This window comes from Myotis davidii, unplaced genomic scaffold (genome assembly GCF_000327345.1).
Source record: "Myotis davidii unplaced genomic scaffold, ASM32734v1 scaffold223, whole genome shotgun sequence".
Taxonomy (NCBI): domain Eukaryota; kingdom Metazoa; phylum Chordata; class Mammalia; order Chiroptera; family Vespertilionidae; genus Myotis; species Myotis davidii.
In genome coordinates, this window is record NW_006294609.1 from 5961895 (window position 1) to 5984164 (window position 22270).

Below are 22270 nucleotides of genomic sequence, written 5' to 3' on the forward strand. Positions count from 1 at the left end.
TCTCTCACAAGAAATGTGCTTCGGGCCAACGGCGGTGCTCAGTGAGGCTGGACACAGGAGGGAAACTCAGCAAACTGTGGCGTGGGCAGGAGGCCAGAGTCTGCCCAGAGGTCAGGGGTGTGGTAGGCCCTGGTGAGAGGTGTGAGCCAGGGCTACCATCTGGCCACTCACAGACAAAACAATGGGATAACCATACTAGAAAACTGCATCCAACCGGTACCCAAGGTCCTGAATTATTTGGTTTGGTTGGCAAATACCAACTGCACAGTAAGTCATGTCAATAGCTGGTTCTAATAAAAGTAGTTGTGTGGCACCAGTGCACAGACACTTCCCGCCATTTAATCCCGAACAGGTAGGTTCTGTTATCAGCATTTTATAGGTGGGGAACTGGAGGTGAAGGGTTAGGGCACTTCCCCATTCTGCTTCTGCAAACACATTTCAACTGGTAAGTGGCGGAGCTGGGACATGAACCCAACACTGAGCCCATGGTCCCAACATGCTGGCAGCCTGCATCCCTGTGTGGGCAGGCATGTAGGATCACACAACGTTCCTTGTGTTCTTCAGCCAGCTTTCCCTAATGTTGACATCTTATGTTACCATGACACTGTGCATCCTGAGAAATAAGATACCCTAAGAAGGCCACCTGGTGGCTTAACTGGGCTTAAGTTACAAACAAACAAACAAACAAAACCACAAAGCCTAGCAGCTGTTTCTAAACAGGGGCCTCTCACAAAAATTACACTTCTGGGAGAAGTTGGCACTATGCTGCCTATCTGCACTGTTTCTGCCATCTGAGTCAGCCCTTATAAAGGAGCTCCTGGAATGCTATTTCAACCAATAGGACTGAGGCTTCCCCATCCAATTGGAACTGCATAGCTATATCCCATCATCTTCACTGACCAATCACAGCAGCTCCATTCTGAAAAAACAGGACAGTGATTTTTGGACCACACTGCAAGGATATGGAGTCCTCATTTGCATGAAGACAAACCAATCGGGGACCAGGGGCGGGGCCTTCTGCCTATATAAGTCACTGCCCCTCGGACTTCGCCAAGGACATTTCACTGGAGCAGAGTGAGGAGACAGAGGTGAACTGACCAAGGCAGCTGGAGCAGAACAGAGCTGCCTCGCCTAAGAAGGGGCTTGCCCCAGGGCAGAATCATGACCATGCTGTATTACCACTGAGTTGTTTCGCACTGAATAAAGTTTGTTTTTTTCATTCCATCCATTTTGGGAATTCCTGTTGGTGTGAACTGGTGTCAACAACCATTGGTTGACAACACATTTATCAAAACTAAGAAATCAGCATTGGCGTTATACTCTGAATTAAGCTCTAGACTTTATTTGGATTTCAGCAGGGTTAGCCCTCCTGTCCTTATCACTGCCCACCACAGAAGGCCAACTCACTGCTGTCGGTGTGAGTTCCTGAGCCTCTGTCCCATCCTTTCTAAGGAGCTGTGTTCTCCAATGCAGACCTGCCCACAACCAGACCTGGAGGAGCCAGTTCACTGACGCAGGTCGCACTGAGTTCATATTCTCCTTTGCTTATGCGATGATGTGCTCATCATTAGAAACTGGGCAGGGCTTCTCAGTGGAGTGCGATTAGAATTGGGCCTTAAGGAATGGGTAGAATTTGGGGGGTGGAGCACGGAAATTGTTACTGGCTTTGAGCTGAGACCTCCCATGTGCTCATGTTCCAGCCTCCCTTCTCCAGGCAGCACCGTGTTGGGCACAGAGACGCTTAGTACTTAATGGCTGAGAAATCCCAGGCCTGGAGCCTTAAGACTCTCAGATCTCAGTGCTTCTGATCGAATTCAGCTGGCAATTCATCCACATGGCTCGGATGCTGCGCCTGCAAAGCCTCCGGAAACGCTGCTGCTGGCTGCACGGCACGCGTGGGAGGGCCCGTCCACGTCCCACACACAGGGACTCTAAGCCGGGATCTGTCTTCCAAGATAGCCAAAGGCCACGTGGCCACGGCCCACCTGTCAAACTTCCACCCCAGGCCTCCTCAAGGTGGTTTGTCATAGCGGAAGAGGATTGCATTGTGGTTTCAATTCTGCCCCTCATTTATCACCGAGGGCCTCTAACAATGGACTCGCAGAAAATGGCCTGCAAACCAGGGGGGATGGTGCCATTGGATCCCCCAGGGGTGCTTCCAAAGCATCCAAGGCCTGGGCCCCACTCTAGCCCCCCTGAAGTCACAGCCCCAGGAATGGGTTTTTACCATTTGACTGAATCAAAGGCAGTTGGAGCCCTGATCATGAATGCATTTCCCCCAATGATTTTCCAGCCACCTTTCCAAGGAGCAGTTTGTGAAGGCAGCACCCTGAAAGACACCATGGGTGTGATGTGCAAACTGGGCCTCCGCCCACACTGTGCCATCTGAGTCGCACCCCTTGCTTTCCTGACTGGAACGATGGAACATGTGTCCCATCCGTTGATCAGACAAGGACAATTAAATGATGATACTTTGCAAAGGCTCTCCCACTGAAGTTAGTTTTGAGCAACACAGTGTGACTACTAGAGAGACACGCACACTTTGCCTTATGTTTAGAACTGTGATGCCCTAAACGCACACCGCCAGGGCTGTAGGCCAGGTTCCCAGTATTGTAAACCACGGTCCCAAATGAGGGCAATGAACATATAACGTTTGTATACTAATAGTGTCTTCAAGAAACTTTCAAAATTCAGAAAGTCCATGTACTTAAATACTCCACCTTTAGTTTATACATTATATTTGGTTCTCAATCAGGATACCTACATTTTGTCTCCCATTAACATATCTCCCTGTCCCAAAGCAATTCAAGTTAATTGTTAAAAATTAATAAGATCCCGTACTTATTCCTACTCCCCAGTTTTGCAATCCAAAAGAACTGACATTTTGCTTTTTGTCAAATAGCGGTTCTTAACTAGGAATGATTTTTTTCTGGGGACACACCTGGAAGCTGCTCCTGGCAGCAGTGGGGAGCGGGGAGGGATGCTGCCAAACATCCTCCAGTGCACAGGACAGCCCCCCACGATAAAGAATTATCCAGGCCCAAGCGTCACTAGGGCTGAGATTTCAGAACCTTGTCTGAGATATGTTCAGTGCATATATGCACATGGGCAGACTGTAACTGTTCTGGAAGTTGCACTTAATATTGAGGACATCTGTGTATTGCTCTATTGTGTGCATGTACCATAGAGCGCTTGTGCATGCGCACACACACACATGCACACACGCACGCATGCACACAAAACTGGAAACAATCTAAGCCCATTACCTACATCTTTGCACATTTATCCAATGAGCTTTCAATTCCACTTGTCTGAGCTATTGCAGATGTGTCTCTTACATTGAGGGGACTCTGGGGGTTCCAGGACCAGACTGGCAGCTCAGGTTGGCGGAACTGTGCAGTGTGGTTGTGTCGATGCCTCCACATGCCCTCACCAAGAGCCCTGTGAACCACTGAGCCACCAGCCCCTCGGAGGACCTTCTCCCCAAAGCCAGGCCTGTGCCGAAAGCCTGCAGGAGGAGGTTGTGCTTCGGGTCCTAAGCCTTGGAGCACACATGAGTCATGGCTTTGAAATCCACCTCAGATGCCAGCTGAAAACAGAGGCTTTGCATAATCAAGTTGACAGATGAAGCCGGGCCTGCCCTGCTAGGGACAGGCTCATCCATATCCTGGGTTAAAAGAAATATTGCGTTTTTAGAGAGGAAAGAAACATATTTAAGAGATAAAGGGGGAAAAAAGAGGAGAGTTTTCTGGTCATTAATTATAATAAAACGCAGGGGGAAAAATTCACTTTAAAGGCATGCTAAAGCCCTGTAATCTTCAAAGAGATAGAGGAGGCTCAGCTGCCTGGGAACAGAGACTGCGCCAGGAGACCGCCACTCCCAGCCAATTGCAAACAGCCAAGGTGAGGGCTGCAGTTGCTGGAGGAACACGCTGGTCGGGAAGCGAGTTATGTTCCTGCCTATCTCGGGTCCGCCTGAGATCAAACCACATGCAGTGGGAGGGCACCGGTTCCCAAATGCACCTCAGGCCCGTGATGCCCAACAGCCACCACTGCACCTTTGGGGTCTCAAACTCCAGGAGAGAATGCAAGTCCAATGTCACCAGACTTTGGTCGAAGGAAGCCCAAGCTCCAGGTTTTTATGTCCAATTTTCCTGTTTGCATGAGCCAAACAACATGCCTGCAGCTGCACTGGGCCCTGCAGTAGCCAGTCAGCCAGATGCTGGAGAAAGCCCTCGACCAGTGGTCGCCAATCTTTCAGACCTCACGGACCACCAGTTGGTGACCGCTGCCCTAGACCAGTAGTCGGCAAACTGCGGCCCCTTGGGTGTGGCTCTTCCACAAAATACCACGTGCGGGCGCGCACGTACAGTGCGATCGAAACTTTGTGGCCACACTCAGGGGCCAAAGAGCCGCATGTGGCTCGCGAGCCGCGGTTTGCCAACCACGGCCCTGGACCATCTTACGGGAAGTGATGGCAATTAATGCCAGGCTATTAGGGCTTACTACGGCCTTATTTATCCAATGAGCTCCTGGCTTGCCTGCTTGGCCTGTGGTGTCAGAAGGACCCACAAGTGTTATTTGGTTTAGGGGGTGTCTGTGAGGGAGGTTAGTGAACTAGGGAAGGACTTTGCTTTCCTTGGGATAAGCCCCAGTTGAAAACTAATTCCTGTTGAACAAGCTAATTCTCCCCACTTCCCAGGGTATTATAAGAAAACTTAAATGGAGTACTTTTGGGGGACTAAATCTACAAAGAGGTTTTGCAACCTTTTTAATGTCAAAAACCAAAAATACCCCCACTCACCCTTCTCTCCCCACTGGCTGACTTAAATCTTGGATCACCTGGACAGGCAGGAGGGGTCCTGCCTCATATGCCCTCCTTCCTGCATTCAGCTGCCATTTGCTGCGCCAAGCAGGACCATTGCTAATACACATTTCAAACTGCAGGTCACTTCTTAGAGGCCTTATATCTAGAGACTTGAGCTGGGCTTTGAAAAAGAGAGGAAACCAGAGTTCACTATGTACAGTAAGGGCAGGTATTGCTTCACAGTAATGTTGTTTGTTACCTATGCACACGGGTGAGTATGCTGGGTTGGGGTCAGTGGTGGCCTGGAGCTTGCTTCAGCCGACCTGTAAGCCCATCTGGCACATCTCTCTTCCCACTTCCACATTCAATGACCTGAATGGTTTGAATTGGGTCATGGTGGGAGTATTTACACCATGGTAATTGGCAAACATACAAATGAAAACTACTTCCCCTGGAGAGCTGCTTGTTGACATGTCACTAGTGGTATGCTGGTGAACATTCAAGATGTGGGTCCAATTCTTTCAACCACAGTAACAAAGTCACATGTTGGAGGTGAGTTTCTCAAGGTTTGCATGCAGGTGGGTTTACTAGGGAGGGTCCTCAGGAACAGCGCCTGTGGGAACTGGGGGAGGAGAATTGGGCTCTGGGAGAAACTGAATGGCAATGCAGCTGAAACAGGCCTCTGCTGACCCATGGAGAGCCTCGGGACAACGCTCCAAGCCCATCCCAGCTCCACAGTGGAGTGAGGAGAGATGAGCTTCACACCTTCATAGACTAACCATTGAACGCAGGTAGCCCACGGGAAGGAAGCATGTTGGGTGAAGTGGTTAACTTCAGCAGAGAGCAGTTCCCAGAGAGCAACTGATGGGTGGGTCATCAGCAGCCCAAACTCACAGCACCTGAGGAAGGAAGCTTTGGTCCAGAAAGATCTGGGTGGGACACTATGGCATCTACTACTTCCCTGTAACTAGAGTCCAAAGCAGAGTCTAAAGAGTGCAGAGAGCATGTTACCACCATGTGAGTGAACCCAAGCCAGCCTGCTAGAGGATGACAGAAAGACCAAGCAGCCCAGCTGTCCCAGACCAGGCCTTTCTAGACCAGTCGATCCCCACCCTCCCATACATGACAAAGTCCAAAGCCACCTACCCAACCCCAGCTGGCTGGCGGTACATGCATGAGCCCAGCTGAGGCCAGAATACCCACCCAGCTAAATCCTAGACTCAGTAACAATAACGCATGCTTATCTCTTCAAGTCACTGAGTCCTGAGGCATTTTTACACAGCAATAGCCAACTGAGACCAGGTCTGAGATGATCCTCGCTGGATCCTGAGTAGAAGTGAAAACGAAGGATGCAGCTGTCTAGTTGAACCTCTACAGCCTGCATGTGAGGCTTTTTAGAAAAAGGAATGGACTTGATCCTAAAGGCAATAATTAGCAATGGAAAGTTATGGAGCAAGATTCTCTCCCACCTGAAGCCATGCCTTCCCACAATCAGAGGCTGTTCTAATCAAGACTTGTGAAACAGATCAGCCCAACTCAACCCAGTTAACAATTTAAAAGAGGGGAGAGTAGTTATTTTCAGGATGTGTATCTCACAGAAGCCCGTGGACATGAAATCTGGGCCTGCTAAGAGTCAGAAGACTGTCAAGAACAGATGGGCTCTCCTGCATCCCTGAAGGTCTGTTCCATTTCATTTCTCCTTGAATGAGAGAAGATGCCAGTCTTAAAATATGTGAATACCTACTGTGTGCAAGGCCAGGACTGCTTTGGAAGTCATGACCTGTTTGCCTTTACACTGATTTCCCCCCTCCCTCTGCTCAGCTCTGCGCAGGAAGATGCCTGCTGTTTCCTAGCTTCTTGCCAGCTGCCTTTGGTTTGGAGTCAGTAGAGAAGGAGAACCAGGCCATTTCTCCCCTTCCTTCTCCTCTTCATGTGTGGCTTCATCCTTACCTCCAGCTCCTGTCGCTGGCCAGCTCCTTCCCTAGTCACCAGCGACCACTGGAAAAGTCCAAAGCCTTTCCAGATGCAACCCGATGGCTCCAACCAAAGCGGGAGGCGGTGCCGCCCCTTCCTTTTGCCCTCCATCCTCTGAGCAGAGCCTCCCAGCTGCTGCTAATCGCTGGGTTGTCTCACTTTATCCCGTTTGATCTAGCAATGCTCTTGGGCCTTTGAAATGGAGTCTCTATATTAAATTCCCTTGATTGAATTTCCTGGCGTTTGCCTTCCGCCTGGGACCTCACGGAGGAGCCACCATATTGGGCCACACTAGGGGCAAACAACTCCGTAAAGGGCATGGCAGGTCTGAGGTTCTGCGGTTGGAGTCAATACATAACCAGCACCCCCTTCTTACACTCTGACCTCCTGATTCCGTCTCCACTGACTAAACCCAAGTGGCCACCAGAAAGCAAACATGGACAAGAAGTAAAACAGTCTGGTCCAGAGAGGACGTGGGGGTGCAGAAATGGAGCTCGATAGCCAGTGGTCTCATGACAGGACCTAGTGAGTATGCCTGTGGGTCTCGTTCAGAGAGGCCGGTTCCCGAGGAGCATGAAGATGCACCTCTCAGAGCTTTCCGTTCAGCTGCAGGAATGGGTTAGCTGACAAACCAGGGTCAGCCTCGGCTTTCAAGCTGAAATCGTGCTCTCCCCAGGGGCTCCCTGACAATAACTGCGCATGGCAGGGGCACTTGGGTCTGGTCATTTCTGCCCAACAACCTTCTCTGCTAGAAGCCAGTCTTTGCTTTTGAACTCCTGATTGGTGTATAGGCTGAATAGGCTGAGGCTCTCCCTGCCCAACTGTGCTGCTTCTCCCTCCTATCTCTCATAGGCATTGTCAGTGGTGTGCTGGGAAACGGTTAACAATTGGCTCTCTGATTTATAGCATCTGCCAATTCCTATGGTGTGAATACATCCACCCCAACCAGCTTCAACCTACTCCATGGGCAGTTGGAAATGATGCTGGCTCCAGCATACCACTGGGAATTGCCACTCACATGTGCCCTAACCAGACCAGGGATCAAACCTGCTACCCAGGTATGTGCCCTTGACTGGGAATCAAAGCCATGATCCTTCAGAGCATGGACCGACACTCTAACCACCAAGCGACACCGGCCATGACTGTACCCGTATTTTTGTCTCAGTTTGAGATCTCTCACACAGACTCTAAGCCAGCAAATCAACTAAGTTGGTCCCAGTAGGAGCCAGTATGAAGCCTCATCAATTCAAGTCTCCAATGACACTTGGCCCCAGAATTGGTCATCTCTGGGCAGAATGGCAGCCAGCTGCACGGACCCACATGTCACGCGCAGCAGAGGCAGGTGTGTTCAGAAGCCCTGGAAGGTGGAAGACCACCTTGATCCATTCAGTCATGGCATTCTGGGCCGGAGATTGCAGGGCCTGCCCCCGCCCCGCACGTGGAAGCCTTCAGAGGCAAGTCTGGTCCAGCAGATTTAGAAATTACAATCTCCTGCCTTGATCCTGGGCCATTCGCTTCCCGTAGCCTCCCAGCTCTGCATTCTCTACCTGCTCTGAAGTTATTGGGGCCTGCTGTGAATTTAGGAACAATAAAACCATCAAAGGGCTTGGTCCTGAGAACAATCAGTTGGGGATTTTGCAATAAAGGAGCATCCTGCCCAGGAAGGTGTGAGACTTCAAGGCAAGCTGACGGGACCCTTCTGAAAGGGCCTTTTCGGGGTGGTGGTGGGGGGGCGGTTGAGGGGGGATCTGATAGGGTCCACACCTGGGATGGCTTAAGGTGCCATCTGGCCTGGAGAGGGATAGGTTCCTGTCAGCTGTAGTGCAGGTCCCTGTCTCTCCAGGGCTCCAGGAGAACGACCACGCTGTCCTTCCCAGAACATCCACTCCAGGTGTCAATGCACCTGGCAATGCATCAGAATGGACCATGTTTTCTACACAAGCTTCTCGACCAGGACCCTTTGGTCCTCTCCTAGCACCTGTCGTCACCTTACATTTCAACCCCTGGCCCTTGCTTCTCTCCAATCCCTTCACTCATGCAGGGCAAAGGCCTTGAATATAGCCAGATGTGTGTGCCGCTCAGAAGGCTGGGGGTGCTGGGAACACAGAGTAGGCAGCTTCCTATCCTGGGACAGAGAGTGCATACCAGAAGACAGCTGAGAAGGTAGTTCTTTCAGGGAGTGATAAGAGCATGGAAGTCAAGCAGGGTGAGGGACAGCACAGGCTGCTGTTTCAGCGAGTCATCAGCTCAAATGTCACTTCCTCAGGAAGGCTTCCAAGAACATGCTAGTGCAAAGGAAGTGAGCCATGCAGGTATCTAGGGGAAGAGGCTTGAAACAGGCACCTGCTTAGCATGGCCAAGGACAGCAATGGGACTAGTGAGTGTCTGCTCCCCCCTTTACCTGTGATGTTTCCTTTGTCTACACATTCCCTCTCTCCCCTGATAGCTTTCACCCAGCCAAGTCTTACTTATGGGACCTTCTCAGTTCAGCTCAGAGGTCATCTCCTCCAGTTGTCACTTCCTGCCCCATTCTTTTCCTTGCATTTCCTTGGGCTGAACCACCCTTTATAGGTTGTCTTAGTTATAGACCGCTGCCTAGGCAAAGTCATGCTCTTCCTTGTGTAGCCCACAGCCAGTGACATACCCATGCAGGGGTATAAAGGCTGGGCCAGACTATCCTGGGACACCTATGAAGGGTTATTCTAGCTCCAGAATGATGGTTGCAAGAAGGGATAGGGGTTGGGGGACTGGGTGGAAAAGGTGACGGGATTAATAAGGGCACATTGATAGACACAAAACAGTCACGGGGATGTAAAGTACAGCATAGGGAATATAGTCAAGAATATTGTAATAACTATGCATGGCGCCAGGTGGGAAACACTGTAAAGTATATGATTGTCTAACCACTATACTGTACACCTAAAACTAATACAAAATAATATTTAATGTAAACTATAATTGAAAAAGTTTTTAATGATATGTTCTTTTGTGTTCTTTTCCCAACTCTCACTGTTGGGATCTCAGAGTTGGAATGCTCTTTGTATCATGTATCCATTGCCCAGGCTGAGTGCCTTCAATAATCAACAATCACTGATTATTTTGTCCATGGATCTGAATGGACATGGCATAGGGGGCAAGGCATCTTCACATGGTATCCACCGGAGCAATTTGAGCATTCATGGGAGTAGATTCTTGGCCCTGGCTCACATGGCTGGTGAGTTGGTGCTGGTTACTGGTTCCTTTTCAGGTGGACCTCTCCTCAGGGATGCTTGAGCTTCCTCACAGCATGGTGGTGGTTTCCAAAAATCCCAAAAGATAGAGTGCTTGGTGGAAGTTATATCACTGAGTATGATCTAGTCTCCACTGATGTGGTGACATTTCTGCATCTTTTCTCATTCAAGGCAGTCACAAGTCTGGTCCAAGTTCCAGGGCTGAGGCTGTGCATCCCTCCTCATGGTTGAGTTTGGAATAAAAAAAAACGGGGAGATAGTCTTGTGATCATTTTTGGAAAACATAATCGGTCACTCTGCTGCTGTCCTGAGTTCAGCTCAGCTGCCCGCACCCAGCATTTGAGTCTCTGCCTCTTTGCCTGGCATTTTCTCCACCTTGCCTGGCTTTGGACTGAGCCAGGACTCGGCACAGGCCTGAAAACACTGGAGAGTTGATACTCCTGTGGGCAATCTCAACCATTAGGCACCCTTAGTGGCTTCTTCCCATATTCCCTTTATGCTTTTTGAGGTCTTCAACAAAGCAGACACTTGGAGACATTAGGAGTCTGTTAAAAGCATAGCTCCAGACCCTTTTCTGAGTTTGGCTTTGAGAGGCACTGTGAAGGGGAATACCACTATTTATTGGTGGGGCAATGAAAGCACCTCTCAAATTATCCCGCCATGAGGATCGGAGGGTCATAAAGGAGCTACGGGTAACACATTCTACAAGGCTTAGCTAACATGGGCATGCTATCGAGATGCATCTGCCGGACTCTCCAAAGTACTTGAGTTCCCAGAAGGGAAGTATTGGTAGGGAAATCTCCATGTGGCAGCCTGGTGCCACATGGGTGCACTGCTTGGGTACCCTTCAAGAAGAACTTGCTGTTCAGTCATAGGGTAGCACCTTTGGGTTCCATGGCACCATTCATACTGTCACCATGGTCTTTGCTATGGCCAAGTAGAGTGGGAGTCCTGGAGACCGTGAATGGCTGCCCAGTGTGGCACTCCTCTGAGGGGCAGTCTGTGCTCTGGAGTTCCCATGGGCTCTGAGATATTGTGGGATCTGCCTCTTGACCTGAGCCCCTCGCTGCCTGCTTCTACTTCCTGTCTTATCTCACACGGGTGTCGCCCACCGTCCCCATAAGCTGCTCGCATGACTAACTTCTGGGTCTTCCAATAAGCAGCTGCTTACCCCAGTTATCCACTCCCCGAGGAGGAAGCAGGGTGGTGGGGGCACAGAACAGAAGTGGTGTGTGTGTGTGTGTGTGTGTGTGTTTCCAACACAACATCAGCAATAGCCTATGCCCAGTCTTAGCACTAGTCCCTTGTTCAGCCCAGACTGCCTCCATCGGTGCTACGCCTCATCCACCTCCCACATCAGGGTAGGCCTGCTCGGGTGGCCACACTTTCCAAGGGAGGTTCCGCCCCAGCTCCTCCCAAGGGATCTTTAAAACATAATTGCTGACCCGGGATGTGTTGGTGCTGAGTTTATCACGAAGCTAAACGCTGGCGTTCTCCCTTCAACTCGAGAGCCAAAACTAATATAAACACCCACTCCCCATTCGTTACCCTAATGCCATCAGCAACGTGAGCAGGCCTGACCCCATCAGAGGCCTCCTGATTTATGGCCTCACGAACAGACGCAGCCGGCTGGAAGCTGAGCTGGGCATCTGGGTACCTAGGAGGAAGCTGGTTTAAGAGAAGTGGCAGCCTCCCACCTGAGCTGGGGGGCTACCGCCTTCTGCAGGGAGGAGATTTAAGAAGTTGGGGACTTTGCTGAGCGAATGGGAAAGAAAAGAGGCCACACTATCTATTTAGGGCAGAAACTGAGGGGAGAAATGAAGGGGAGGCAGAAAAGAATGTCTCAGTCAGCTGACCTAGGCAGAGGGGGGAAGCTATTGCAAGCCTCGATCAGTGGCATGAGAAGGGGGTATGTGAGGTCTTACTCCTTTCACCCTTATACATCTCCCCATGCCTTGGATGAGTCCTCGATCCGATTTTATTTTAGCAATATGACAGAATTGTGGGCGGAATTCTCAAGGCAGAGTGTTGTTCTACCCATATTCTTTGCTTTTCAGTAAAATTTTATTGCACACGCGCGTGTGTGTGCGCACACACACACAGATAAGTGACAAAATCATAAGCATAGAGCTGCATGGACTTCACTCTTCTCAAGCCATCATTGGCAAGGCACCACCCCTACATGTGGAGGATTGGTGTTCTTTCCAAAGGCCTGATTCCAGAAAGATCTACCATAGACTTCTTTCCTATGTGCAGAAAGCCTCACCTGGTCCAATTAACGTATTTTATAGTTTTTTAATTACCTGTTGGGGAAGATTTCAGCACAAGCACCTGCTAATTCCCTCTTTTTTCCATCTGTGAGAAGTCACTTATGCACAGGGCAGCCTAGAAACTCAGAAAAGTTAACATCCCTGGGAAAACTTCAGCCAATGGAAGCTAAGAGTGCATAGATGAGTGCCCAGCTTCCTGCCCTCCGGGGGTCAATCTGTGGTGTGCTCTACATTGTGACACAGAGCGTCCCCTTGGGATGAGCCCCAATCGCCCACCATTATAACAGTCTCACTGTCATGTTTTTAATGTGTTTTTTTTCTTTCCCTGTTCCTCTCTCGTCTTTGCTCTGGCTTCTTGGAAACAGCTTACAAATAAACCTTCTGCCCCCCAAGTCCTCACTCGTATACAAATGAAGGCAGGGATACAAGTTAAGGTGGGGAAAGAGGAGGACAGGTGGCCAGAGATTGCCTAGGCATTTCCCCACGTTATATGTAATTTGAAAAGTGTGGATAAGGATGCTGCATTCCAAGTATGTAGACAATGAGAAGACACCACATCACTGAAGTTCCCACAAGAAAATATTGGGGCTTCTGCTCATCACCAACCCAGTTTTCCTTGAGAAGTGGAAGAACCGCCAAGATATTTGCTGAAGTTTGAACAAATTTCTCTCTCCAAGCCTACTCACTGGGAAAGCGATGGTGCTCCTTCACCACTGATGCCAAATGAGGCCAGATTACGAAACCTCACGTATTCTGCTCCACTTTATGTTGATATAACAAAAATAGTCATTAAAAAAGGTGAAGAACAACTTCAGACTCAGCATCAGAAAACATGTATAGGAGAAATTCCAATTATGTATAGGAAAAATTCAACTTATTGCCTATTGAATGGCTTAACGGATCGTGATCTTTGTGAGTTAAATGAATGCCCCTTGGATCCTGGTGGCTATTTCATTATTAATGGATCAGAAAAGGTTCTAATTGCACAAGAAAAAATGGCAACGAACACAGTCTACGTGTTTGCCAAAAAGGATTCTAAATCTGCCTACACAGAAGAGTGTAGATCATGTCTGGAGAATTCTTCCTGACCCACCAGTACTATTTGGGTTAGCATGCTGGCAGGAGGAGGACAGGGTGCAAAAAAGAGTGCTATTGGTCAGTGCATTGTGGCAACTCTACCATATATCAAGCAAGAAGTTCCCATTATTATTGTATTCAGAGCATTAGGTTTCGTGTCTGACAGAGCTATTTTAGAGCATATTATTTATGATTTTGATGTTGCAGAGATGTGGGATATGGTTAAACCTTCTCTCGATGAAGCTTTTGTCATCCAAGAACAGAATGTTGTCTTATTTAGAGGCCTGTTTAAGAATCTGCTTAAAGAAGTTCGGATCTATGCACAGAAGTTTATTGATGGAGGAAAGGATTTTAACTTGGAGTTGGCAATTAAAACAAGGATTATATCTGGTGGCTACAATACTCTTTAGCGACTGGAAACTGGGGTGACCAAAACAAAGCTCATCAAGCCAGAGCCGGAGTATCTCAAGTGTTAAACCGCCTGACGTTTGCATCCACTCTTTCTCACCTGCGTCGTTTAAATTCTCCAATCGGTAGAAGATGGCAAGCTGGCAAAACCGAGGCAGTTGCATAATACGTTGTGGGGAATGGTGTGTCCTGCTGAGACTCCAGAGGGCCATGCTGTAGGACTTGTGAAGAATTTAGCCCTGATGGCTTATATTTCAGTTGGATCTCAACCTTCCCCAATTCTGGAATTTTTAGAAGAATGGAGTATGGAAAATTTAGAAGAAATTTCTCCTGCAGCTATTGCTGGCGCAACCAAGATTTTTGTTAATGGCTGCTGCGTTGGAATACATAAAGATCCTGAACAACTTATGAACACTCTAAGGAAATTGCGGCGTCAGATGGACATCATTGTGTCTGAAGTTTCTATGATCAGAGATGTTCGAGAGAGGGAGATTCGGATCTATACAGATGTCGGTCGTATTTGTAGACCACTTCTGATTGTGGAAAAACAAAAGCTTCTGTTGAAGAAGAGACATAATGATCAACTGAAAGAGAGAGAATATAACAACCACAGTTGGCGGGATCTTGTGGCCAGTGGGGTAGTGGAATATACTGATACTCTAGAAGAAGAAACAGTGATGCTGGCAATGACTCCAAATGATTTACAAGAGAAAGAAGTAGCTTATTGTTCCACATATACACACTGTGAGACTCACCCATCAATGATTCTTGGTGTCTGTGCATCTATTATTCCATTTACTGATCATAACCAGTCCCCTAGAAACACATACCAGTCTGCTATGGGTAAGCAGGCCAAGGGAGTCTATATCATCAACTTTCATGTCCGTATGGATACATTGGCCCATGTTCTCTATTATCCTCAAAAACCGCTTGTGACTACACCGTCTGTGGAATATCTGCGATTTAGAGAGTTGCCAGTAGGTATCAATTCAACTGTGGCCATTGCATCATACACTACCATCAATCGTTCAGCGGTAGACCGAGGCTTTTTCAGGTCCGTTTTCTATCGATCATACAAAGAACAGGAGTCTAAAAAAGGATTTGCCCAAGAAGAAGTTTGAGAAGCCTACACGTGAAACATGCCAGGGTATGAGGCATGCTATATATGACAAGCTGGATGATGATGGTCTGATAGCTCCCGGGGTCCGTGTATCGGGAGATGATGTTATTATAGGCAAAACAGTCACCCTGCCTGAAAATGAAGATGAGCTGGAGAGCACTAACAGACGCTATACCAAGAGAGACTGTAGCACTTTTCTCAGGACTAGTGAGACAGGCATTGTGGACCAGGTTATAGTAACTCTCAACCAGGAAGGATATAAATTTTGTAAAATAAGGGTACGCTCTGTTAGAATTCCACAGATTGGAGACAAATTTGCCAGTCGACATGGTCAAAAGGGTACTTGAGGTATTCAGTACAGACAAGAGGATATGCCTTCCACCTGCGAAGGAATCACCCCTGATATCATCATAAATCCCCATGCCATCCCCTCTCGTATGACAATTGGTCACTTGGTTGAATGTCTTCAAGGGAAGGTTTCAGCTAACAAAGGTGAAATTGGTAATGCCACTCCATTTAATGATGCCGTTAATGTGCAGGAGATTTCTAACCTTTTGTCCGATTATGGCTACCATCTAAGAGGAAATGAGGTCTTGTACAATGGATTCACTGGAAGAAAAATCACATCACAAATTTTCATCGGCCCCACTTATTAGCAGCGTTTGAAGCATATGGTGGATGACAAGATTCATTCTCGTGCTAGGGGGCCTATTCAGATTCTTAACAGACAGCCCATGGAGGGTAGATCCCGGGATGGTGGCCTGTGTTTTGGTGAAATGGAACGAGACTGTCAGATTGCCCATGGAGCAGCCCAGTTTTTAAGGGAAAGACTGTCTGAGGCATCAGATCCATATCAGGTTCATGTCTGCAATCTTTGTAGAATAATGGCGATTGCTAACACCAGGACCCATACGTATGAATGCAGGGGCTGTCGGAATAAAACCCAGATTTCTTTGCTGCGAATGCCTTATGCGTGCAAACTGTTGTTTCATGAGCTTATGTCTATGAGCATTGCACCTCAAAAGATGAGTGTTTAGCTCTTTTAAAAGATTCTCAACAAGACACTTATCAATGCCTTTTGTGTCTTATTTTAATGATATAGCTTTTTAAAATAACAAATAAATGTGTTACATTGTGAAAAAAAATAATTCTTCCTACCTGAATCCAGCTTACCCCCAAATCTATACCACCAATATGTACAGTTGGCTCTGCATGCCAGAACCCTTACCATCTTAGGGAGTTCCTGGTTGCAGACTATATAAAGCATCAATGGAATAGTCCCTGTATTTGGGGACAGGTTGGTGACAACATTGACGAAAATTCTCACTGTCAATGTCAGAAACATCCAAAGCTGTAGAGAATTTTTATAAGAGCTTATTTGAGCCAAACTGATGACATATCCTGAAGAGCAAGATCTCAGATGCTCCGGAAAGTAAGTTTTGCAACCTCTTTGATACATTTGAAATTAATGAGGGAGCTAAGGAAGATTAAAGGTGGGAGAAAGCAAGGTGGGCATTGGCTTACAGGCTAGTTAACAAGATTATGTGCTCTCTTGAGGATTAATACCTCCCTCCAGCAAAGAGCAGAGGACCTCAAGGGATGGGGGCCACAGAATGGGCCAAGTGGATTCCTAAATGAGGTCTGCGCATGCCTCCCGACCATGATGGATACATGGACCTGCAAGGAGACAAGATGTGAGTTCTATTAAGATCAAGACACAGAGGAGCTTGTTTTTGGCATATTTATGTATCTGCGAGTAAAAGTAGTCCACAGACAAATCTAGAAATCAAGCTTCAGAAACAGAAATCTAGAGGCAAATATAAATAGAAAGGAATTAATATATTCATCTTCCAAGAGCAGAAGATTCCAGAGGAAAGGTTCACAGTGAACCAACCTGGATCAGCCCCACCAGCTGGGCAGCTTTGGTGAAGTCAAAACAAGTTCATGACAAACCTTAACTTTTCCAATATCTAAGAAGAAAGCACCTGAAAGGAGGAGAGATTGAGCCTGAGCTCCTTCCACCCCAAACATGTCCCTTGGAAGAGTGACGGTAGGAAGAAGAAATGACCAGAAGGCTAGGTGCAGCTCATTAGGGGGCACCTGACATTTTGATGGTTTTGGAGCTCCATGGTGGGAAAGGATATTAACATGAAAGGGCAAAAAAGGCTCCAGGCAGGGATCCTATGACTCCCAGCAGTACCTGGTCCTCAGGTACTCAGACCCCTGAGAGCAGGGAGCAGGTTTGGAATCTGAGACAACCTGTCATCCCAGATCAGCCTCAGAGGGACGCTCCCCTGATCTCTGCCCCTCCTCCATGTCTGACTGCTTCGGGTTTGAGTTTAATCCCTCCTTTCTGAGCTGACACAGAACAAGCCGCGTGCTCCCTTTCTTCTTTAGAGATAGAGATCCCCTCCGTGCCCCCTAGCAGCAGGGAAACAGACTCTTGCTCTCCTGGGTCAGGGAGGAGACACTCAAAAGATAGCCTGCTCCCACGGCCAGGCCTCCCCTCCTTCCTGAAGTCAGAGGCTGGAGCCACTGTCAGGTCTCATTAGAGGAGCCGAGTGTCCTTGCTTCCACTCTTAAAGGGGCAGAGATGGGGTAATCACCCCCACAGGGAAGTCAGGGTGGGGGTGGACGCTCTGAACTAAGTATTCAGGCTCATTAAGGCCAGATCCAGGAGATGCTACTTGTGCCCCTGCACTGAGCAATTATGACTAGCTTTGTTCAGGTCCTTCATCAGGGCCAGGGAACTAATTGACCCTGAACCTGGAGGCTCCATCTTGGTGAATGCAGAGGATTCCTGGGAATAGAAAAAGATACATGGCATGGAAAACAAAACTAAATAAGCATTGTAGTTTCCTCCTAGTTGTTTCTCCCAAAATAGATCATTTGGGGGCAATCCTACCTTCAAGTGATAGGCCTTCATTAACCCAACGGCAACAGGCTTAGAAAAGTTTCTAAAACATCTAGTTAGTTTGGTCATTTAGAGAAGACATTTAAGACCAAAGATGCGAAGTAAGAAAGTAAGGTTAGCTGAGGGGAAGCTGGAGTGTCTTGGTTCCAGTAGCACAGTGGCCAGGAGAGGGGTGCAGAGAAGGCAGTTTCAAAACCAGTAAACATTTTCAAGAGCAGAAGGTTCCAGAAGGGAAGTTCACAATGAACCAAATCCATCAGCCCCAGCAGCTGGGCAGCTATGGGCCAATCGAAACAAGTTCATGACAAATGACTTCCGGTAAGAAGAGAGCACCAATGCCTCTTCCATCCCCTCTCTAGGTCACACTGGACACTGACTTCTTTGGGGGAATGGGAGGTGGGTAAGGCACAATTCCAGTGGGATTGCAAATGGCTCTCTGGAGTCTCTACAGATGGTTGTTTCCTACTCGAGTAAACTCAGGTTCAAGAAGGTGAGGGTCAGAGAAAGGCAGGGGTGTTGGCCAAGATGACCGTTTTCTCCAGAAATCAAAAGGAGGCAAGTACACCCCAAGAGGCTGGCAGAGGGGGCACGGTTACTCTAGCCCCAGAGCCAGGTCAGGAGAGAGCTTCGACAGGAGCAGTCTACACAGCTTTTTGCTCCTGTCCCTCGGGCTCTTGACTCGGGAGCCTCTGGCTTCACATGGTGTCGGGTACCCCAAGAGCCATCTCCCTACAGAGATGGTCAGCTATGGTCAAGTCAAAACAAGTTCACAACAAACCATGTGCACTGAAGGTGCATCCTGGACAAGTTTGAATAACCCAATACGATGAGAGGACCATTGTTCTTATCTATAAGCAACTTTACACCCCCATGCCTGAACGTTCTGGGGAGACTCAAAGACCAGGGGAAGGACTCCAGAGCCCTAAGCACCCTCAGGCTGACCCATGCCTTACCCTGCAAGTAATGGCATTCAGTTTGGGCTGACTTGCCCTTGAGTGGCACAAACTCCTCCCTCTGAGATGTGTCCCGATTGCCTCAGACAAACCAGGAGTAACATCCCCTTAGCCACAGTGACTAGTTCACATAATCCAGACCTAAGGTACTGGCAATCAGCACTTGGCAACCAGTCCCTAACCAGGGTGCTATTCAGGACTGTTGCTGGGAATTCTGTCAGTGTTCTCTTGCCTTCTGAATGCTAATGAGAGAGGAGCTTATGGGGGGAATGAGAAAAGAAATCTGCGGAAACCACACCTCAAGTCCCCCTGTCCACATGTATGCATGTGCACGCACACACTCAGTGGAGGGAGTAGAGAAGCATATTTCTGGATTTTTAACTCCAGATTTTTCCAGAAAATCTACTGATGCTTTCTTTTCCCGCTCCCACCACGAAGCAACCTGCAATTGATTTCTCTGCTATTCTAAGGTAAAAATGAACCATATAGATTGTCAATATGGGACGAAGATCCACATCATCTGCCAGAAGCCGGTCCATCCTTGCTACTTGACACAGTCGCTGCAGGGAAGAAACATCTGCACAGCATATGTTTCAAGGGACCTGGCGTATATGGCATACTGTTCTTAATATGTTTGCTCACCTTCTTGGTGTTATTTTAACCAAGGTCCCCTCCCTGAGAAAGGTTGTTTCCACAGGTAGGGATTTTTCCCTGAAGTTAGGGAGGGAATAAAACCCCTTAACTAAATGCCAGGTGGGTAGTTAATCACTTTAACTACGAACAATCACCCTTAAGCTACATAATCTTTACTCCCTGGAATGGAGATAAGAAACACTCTAACCTTTGGAATAGAAATTGATAGGATTAAAATCACCTGGTATAAATACAGATGTAACAAGACAATAAGACACAGAACCTGGCTGGAGATCCTGGCTAGAAGAGATCCTGGCTAGGCTGCTGATCAACTGAATGCTGTCTCCGTGTCATTCCTTCTTCGCCGACTCTGTCCATACCTTTGGGGACCCCAACAAATCGGGAGTCTCAAGTTCCCGACTGCTCTGAACTCCAGTTCCGGGCTAGTCTCTGGGGACCCAGATTCATACAGGGAGAAACTGGGCTGACTGGCAGCGAGTGGAACTCGAGGGCGGCTTTCTCTCAGAGGTGCTGCTGAGTATTCAGTTATTCTGCAAGAGAAAGAATGCCAGCGCATCAGGGACCACTACAAAGAGTACTCGCAAATGCAGCAGCAGAATAGGCAGAAAGTGGAAGCCAGCAAAGTGCGGAGTTTATCAAGAAAGCTGCCAAGGGTGGTTGCTGCAGACACTGCCGCCGCTATGCAGAGGGAGGAGAAGCAGCTTGAAGCGTCATTAGATGCACTGCTGAGTCAAGTAGCTGATCTGAAGAATTCACTGGGGAGTTTCATTTACAAATTAGAGAACAAGTATGACCGGTTGACCTGGCCCTCTGTCCTGGACAGCTCTGCCTTGCTCTCTGGACAGTTGAACACTCTGAACAAGGTCTTGAAGCATAAAAAGACACCACTGTTCCGTAACCAGGTCATCATCCCTCTGGTGTTGTCCCCAGACCGTGCTGAAGATCTTATGCGGCAGACGGAAGGACGAGTACCTGTTTTCAGCCATGAGGTAGTCCCTGACCATCTGAGAACCAAGCCTGACCCTGAGGTTGAAGAGCAAGAGAAGCAACTGACAACAGATGCTGCCCGCATTGGTGCTGATGTAGCTCAGAAGCAGATCCAGAGTTTAAATAAAATGTGCTCAAACCTTTTGGAGAAAATCAGCAAAGAGGAATGAGAATCAGAGAGTGGAGGTCTCCGGCCAAACAAGCAGACCTTTAACCCTGCAGACACCAATGCCTTGGTGGCAGCTGTTGCCTTTGGAAAAGGGCTGTCTAATTGGAGACCTTCAGGCAGCAGTGGGTCTGGCCAGCCAGGCCAGCCAGGAACTGGAACAATCCTTGCAGGAGCCTCAGGATTACAGCAGGTGCAGATGACAGGTGCTCCAAGCCAGCAGCAATCAATTCTCAGTGGGGTACAACTGGGCCAAGCAGGTCAACCAGGGAAAATGCCAAGTGGAATAAAAACCAACATCAAGTCAGCTTCAATGCATCCCTACCAGCGGTGAGTGTGGCCAGCGACCTCAACTCCCAGATGCTCTTTGTAGAGCTAGGCAGTGAAATTGCCTTTTGCCCAAACTGACCTAGATGGGTACAATAAAAGAACATGGGCTTTCAGCAACAGACAAAAAAAAAAAAGCCGTGGAGTTCAACAGCAGCCTGAACCGGGAGCGCATGGAGGAGAGGAGGGCATACTTCGACTTACAGACGCACGTCATCCAGGTGCCTCAAGGGAAGTACAAGGTGTTACCAACAGAGCAGATCAAGGTCAGCTCCTACCCGGTGGCCCTCATCCCCGGACAGTTCCAGGAATATTACAAAAGGTACTCGCTGGACGAGCTGCGCTTCTTGCCATTGAACACGGCTCTTTACGAGCCGTCGCTGGCATGCGAGGGCAACTCGGACTATGCTGAGGACGGGCGCGGGGACGAGAAGAGGAGGAACAAGGGCACTTCTCCAAAGGTCATTCCCAATGCTCTCCGTGGAATTTGTCTGAAGGGTAAGGAGTCCAACAAGAAAGGGAAGGCTGAACCTCTTATACACTGCTCCCAGTGTGCGAACAGCGGCCATCCTTCTTGCCTGGATATGACCATGGAGCTTGTTTCTATGATTAAGACCTACCCATGGCAGTGCATGGAATGTAAAACTTGCATTGTGTGTGGACAGCCCCACCATGAAGAGGAAATGATGTTCTGTGATGTGTGTGACAGAGGCTACCACACGTTATGTATGGGCCTCAGTGCTATCCCATCAGGTCGCTGGATTTGTGACTGTTGTCAGCGAGTTCCCCCAACACCCAGGAAAGTGGGCAGAAGGGGGAAAAACAGCAAAGAGGGATAAAATAGTTTCTCAACCCCAATACTGTAATATGCATTTAAGTGAATTATCTGGTGCCAACTTATTTCCAATTCTCATTTTTATTCTGTGATGTGTGTGACAGAGGCTACCACACGTTATGTATGGGCCTCAGTGCTATCCCATCAGGTCGCTGGATTTGTGACCGTTGTCAGCGAGTTCCCCAACACCCAGGAAAGTGGGCAGAAGGGGGAAAAACAGCAAAGAGGGATAAAATAGTTTCTCAACCCCAATACTGTAATATGCATTTAAGTGAATTATTTGGTGCCAACTTATTTCCAATTCTCATTTTTATGCTAATAAAAGATTTTTGAAATGAAAAATAAAAAGAAGTTCTCCCACTGATTCTCACAGCTGATTCCCACAGCCATTTGGCCTGGAGGTCAATTCCTCCCAGTGATACCTACAACAGTCAAGGCTTAACTACAAGACTGTGCACAAAACCCACAAAGGGGTGCACCAAGAGTGTCCACCTCAGGTAATTGGGGAGGCTGAGCCACTGGGCCCTATAGGACACCTAGCACAGAAA

At 48.3% G+C, this 22270-nt stretch overlaps 1 protein-coding gene and 2 pseudogenes across 1 annotated transcript; all 3 read left to right on the forward strand.

The window, feature by feature from the left end:
* Positions 1 to 9133: 9133 nt before the first annotated feature.
* On the forward strand, positions 9134 to 16024 carry LOC102758394 (DNA-directed RNA polymerase II subunit RPB2-like). Its single transcript, XM_015567281.1, is given in 5 exon segments — positions 9134 to 9158; positions 12903 to 13751; positions 13754 to 13896; positions 13898 to 14880; positions 14882 to 16024. Coding segments are annotated over 5 exon segments (3042 nt in total). The 3' UTR covers positions 15924 to 16024.
* A 4060-nt stretch (positions 16025 to 20084) lies between these two features.
* LOC102763034 lies at positions 20085 to 21009 on the forward strand (annotated as a pseudogene).
* On the forward strand, positions 20974 to 21759 carry LOC107183942 (annotated as a pseudogene).
* The last annotated feature ends 511 nt before the right edge of the window (positions 21760 to 22270 follow it).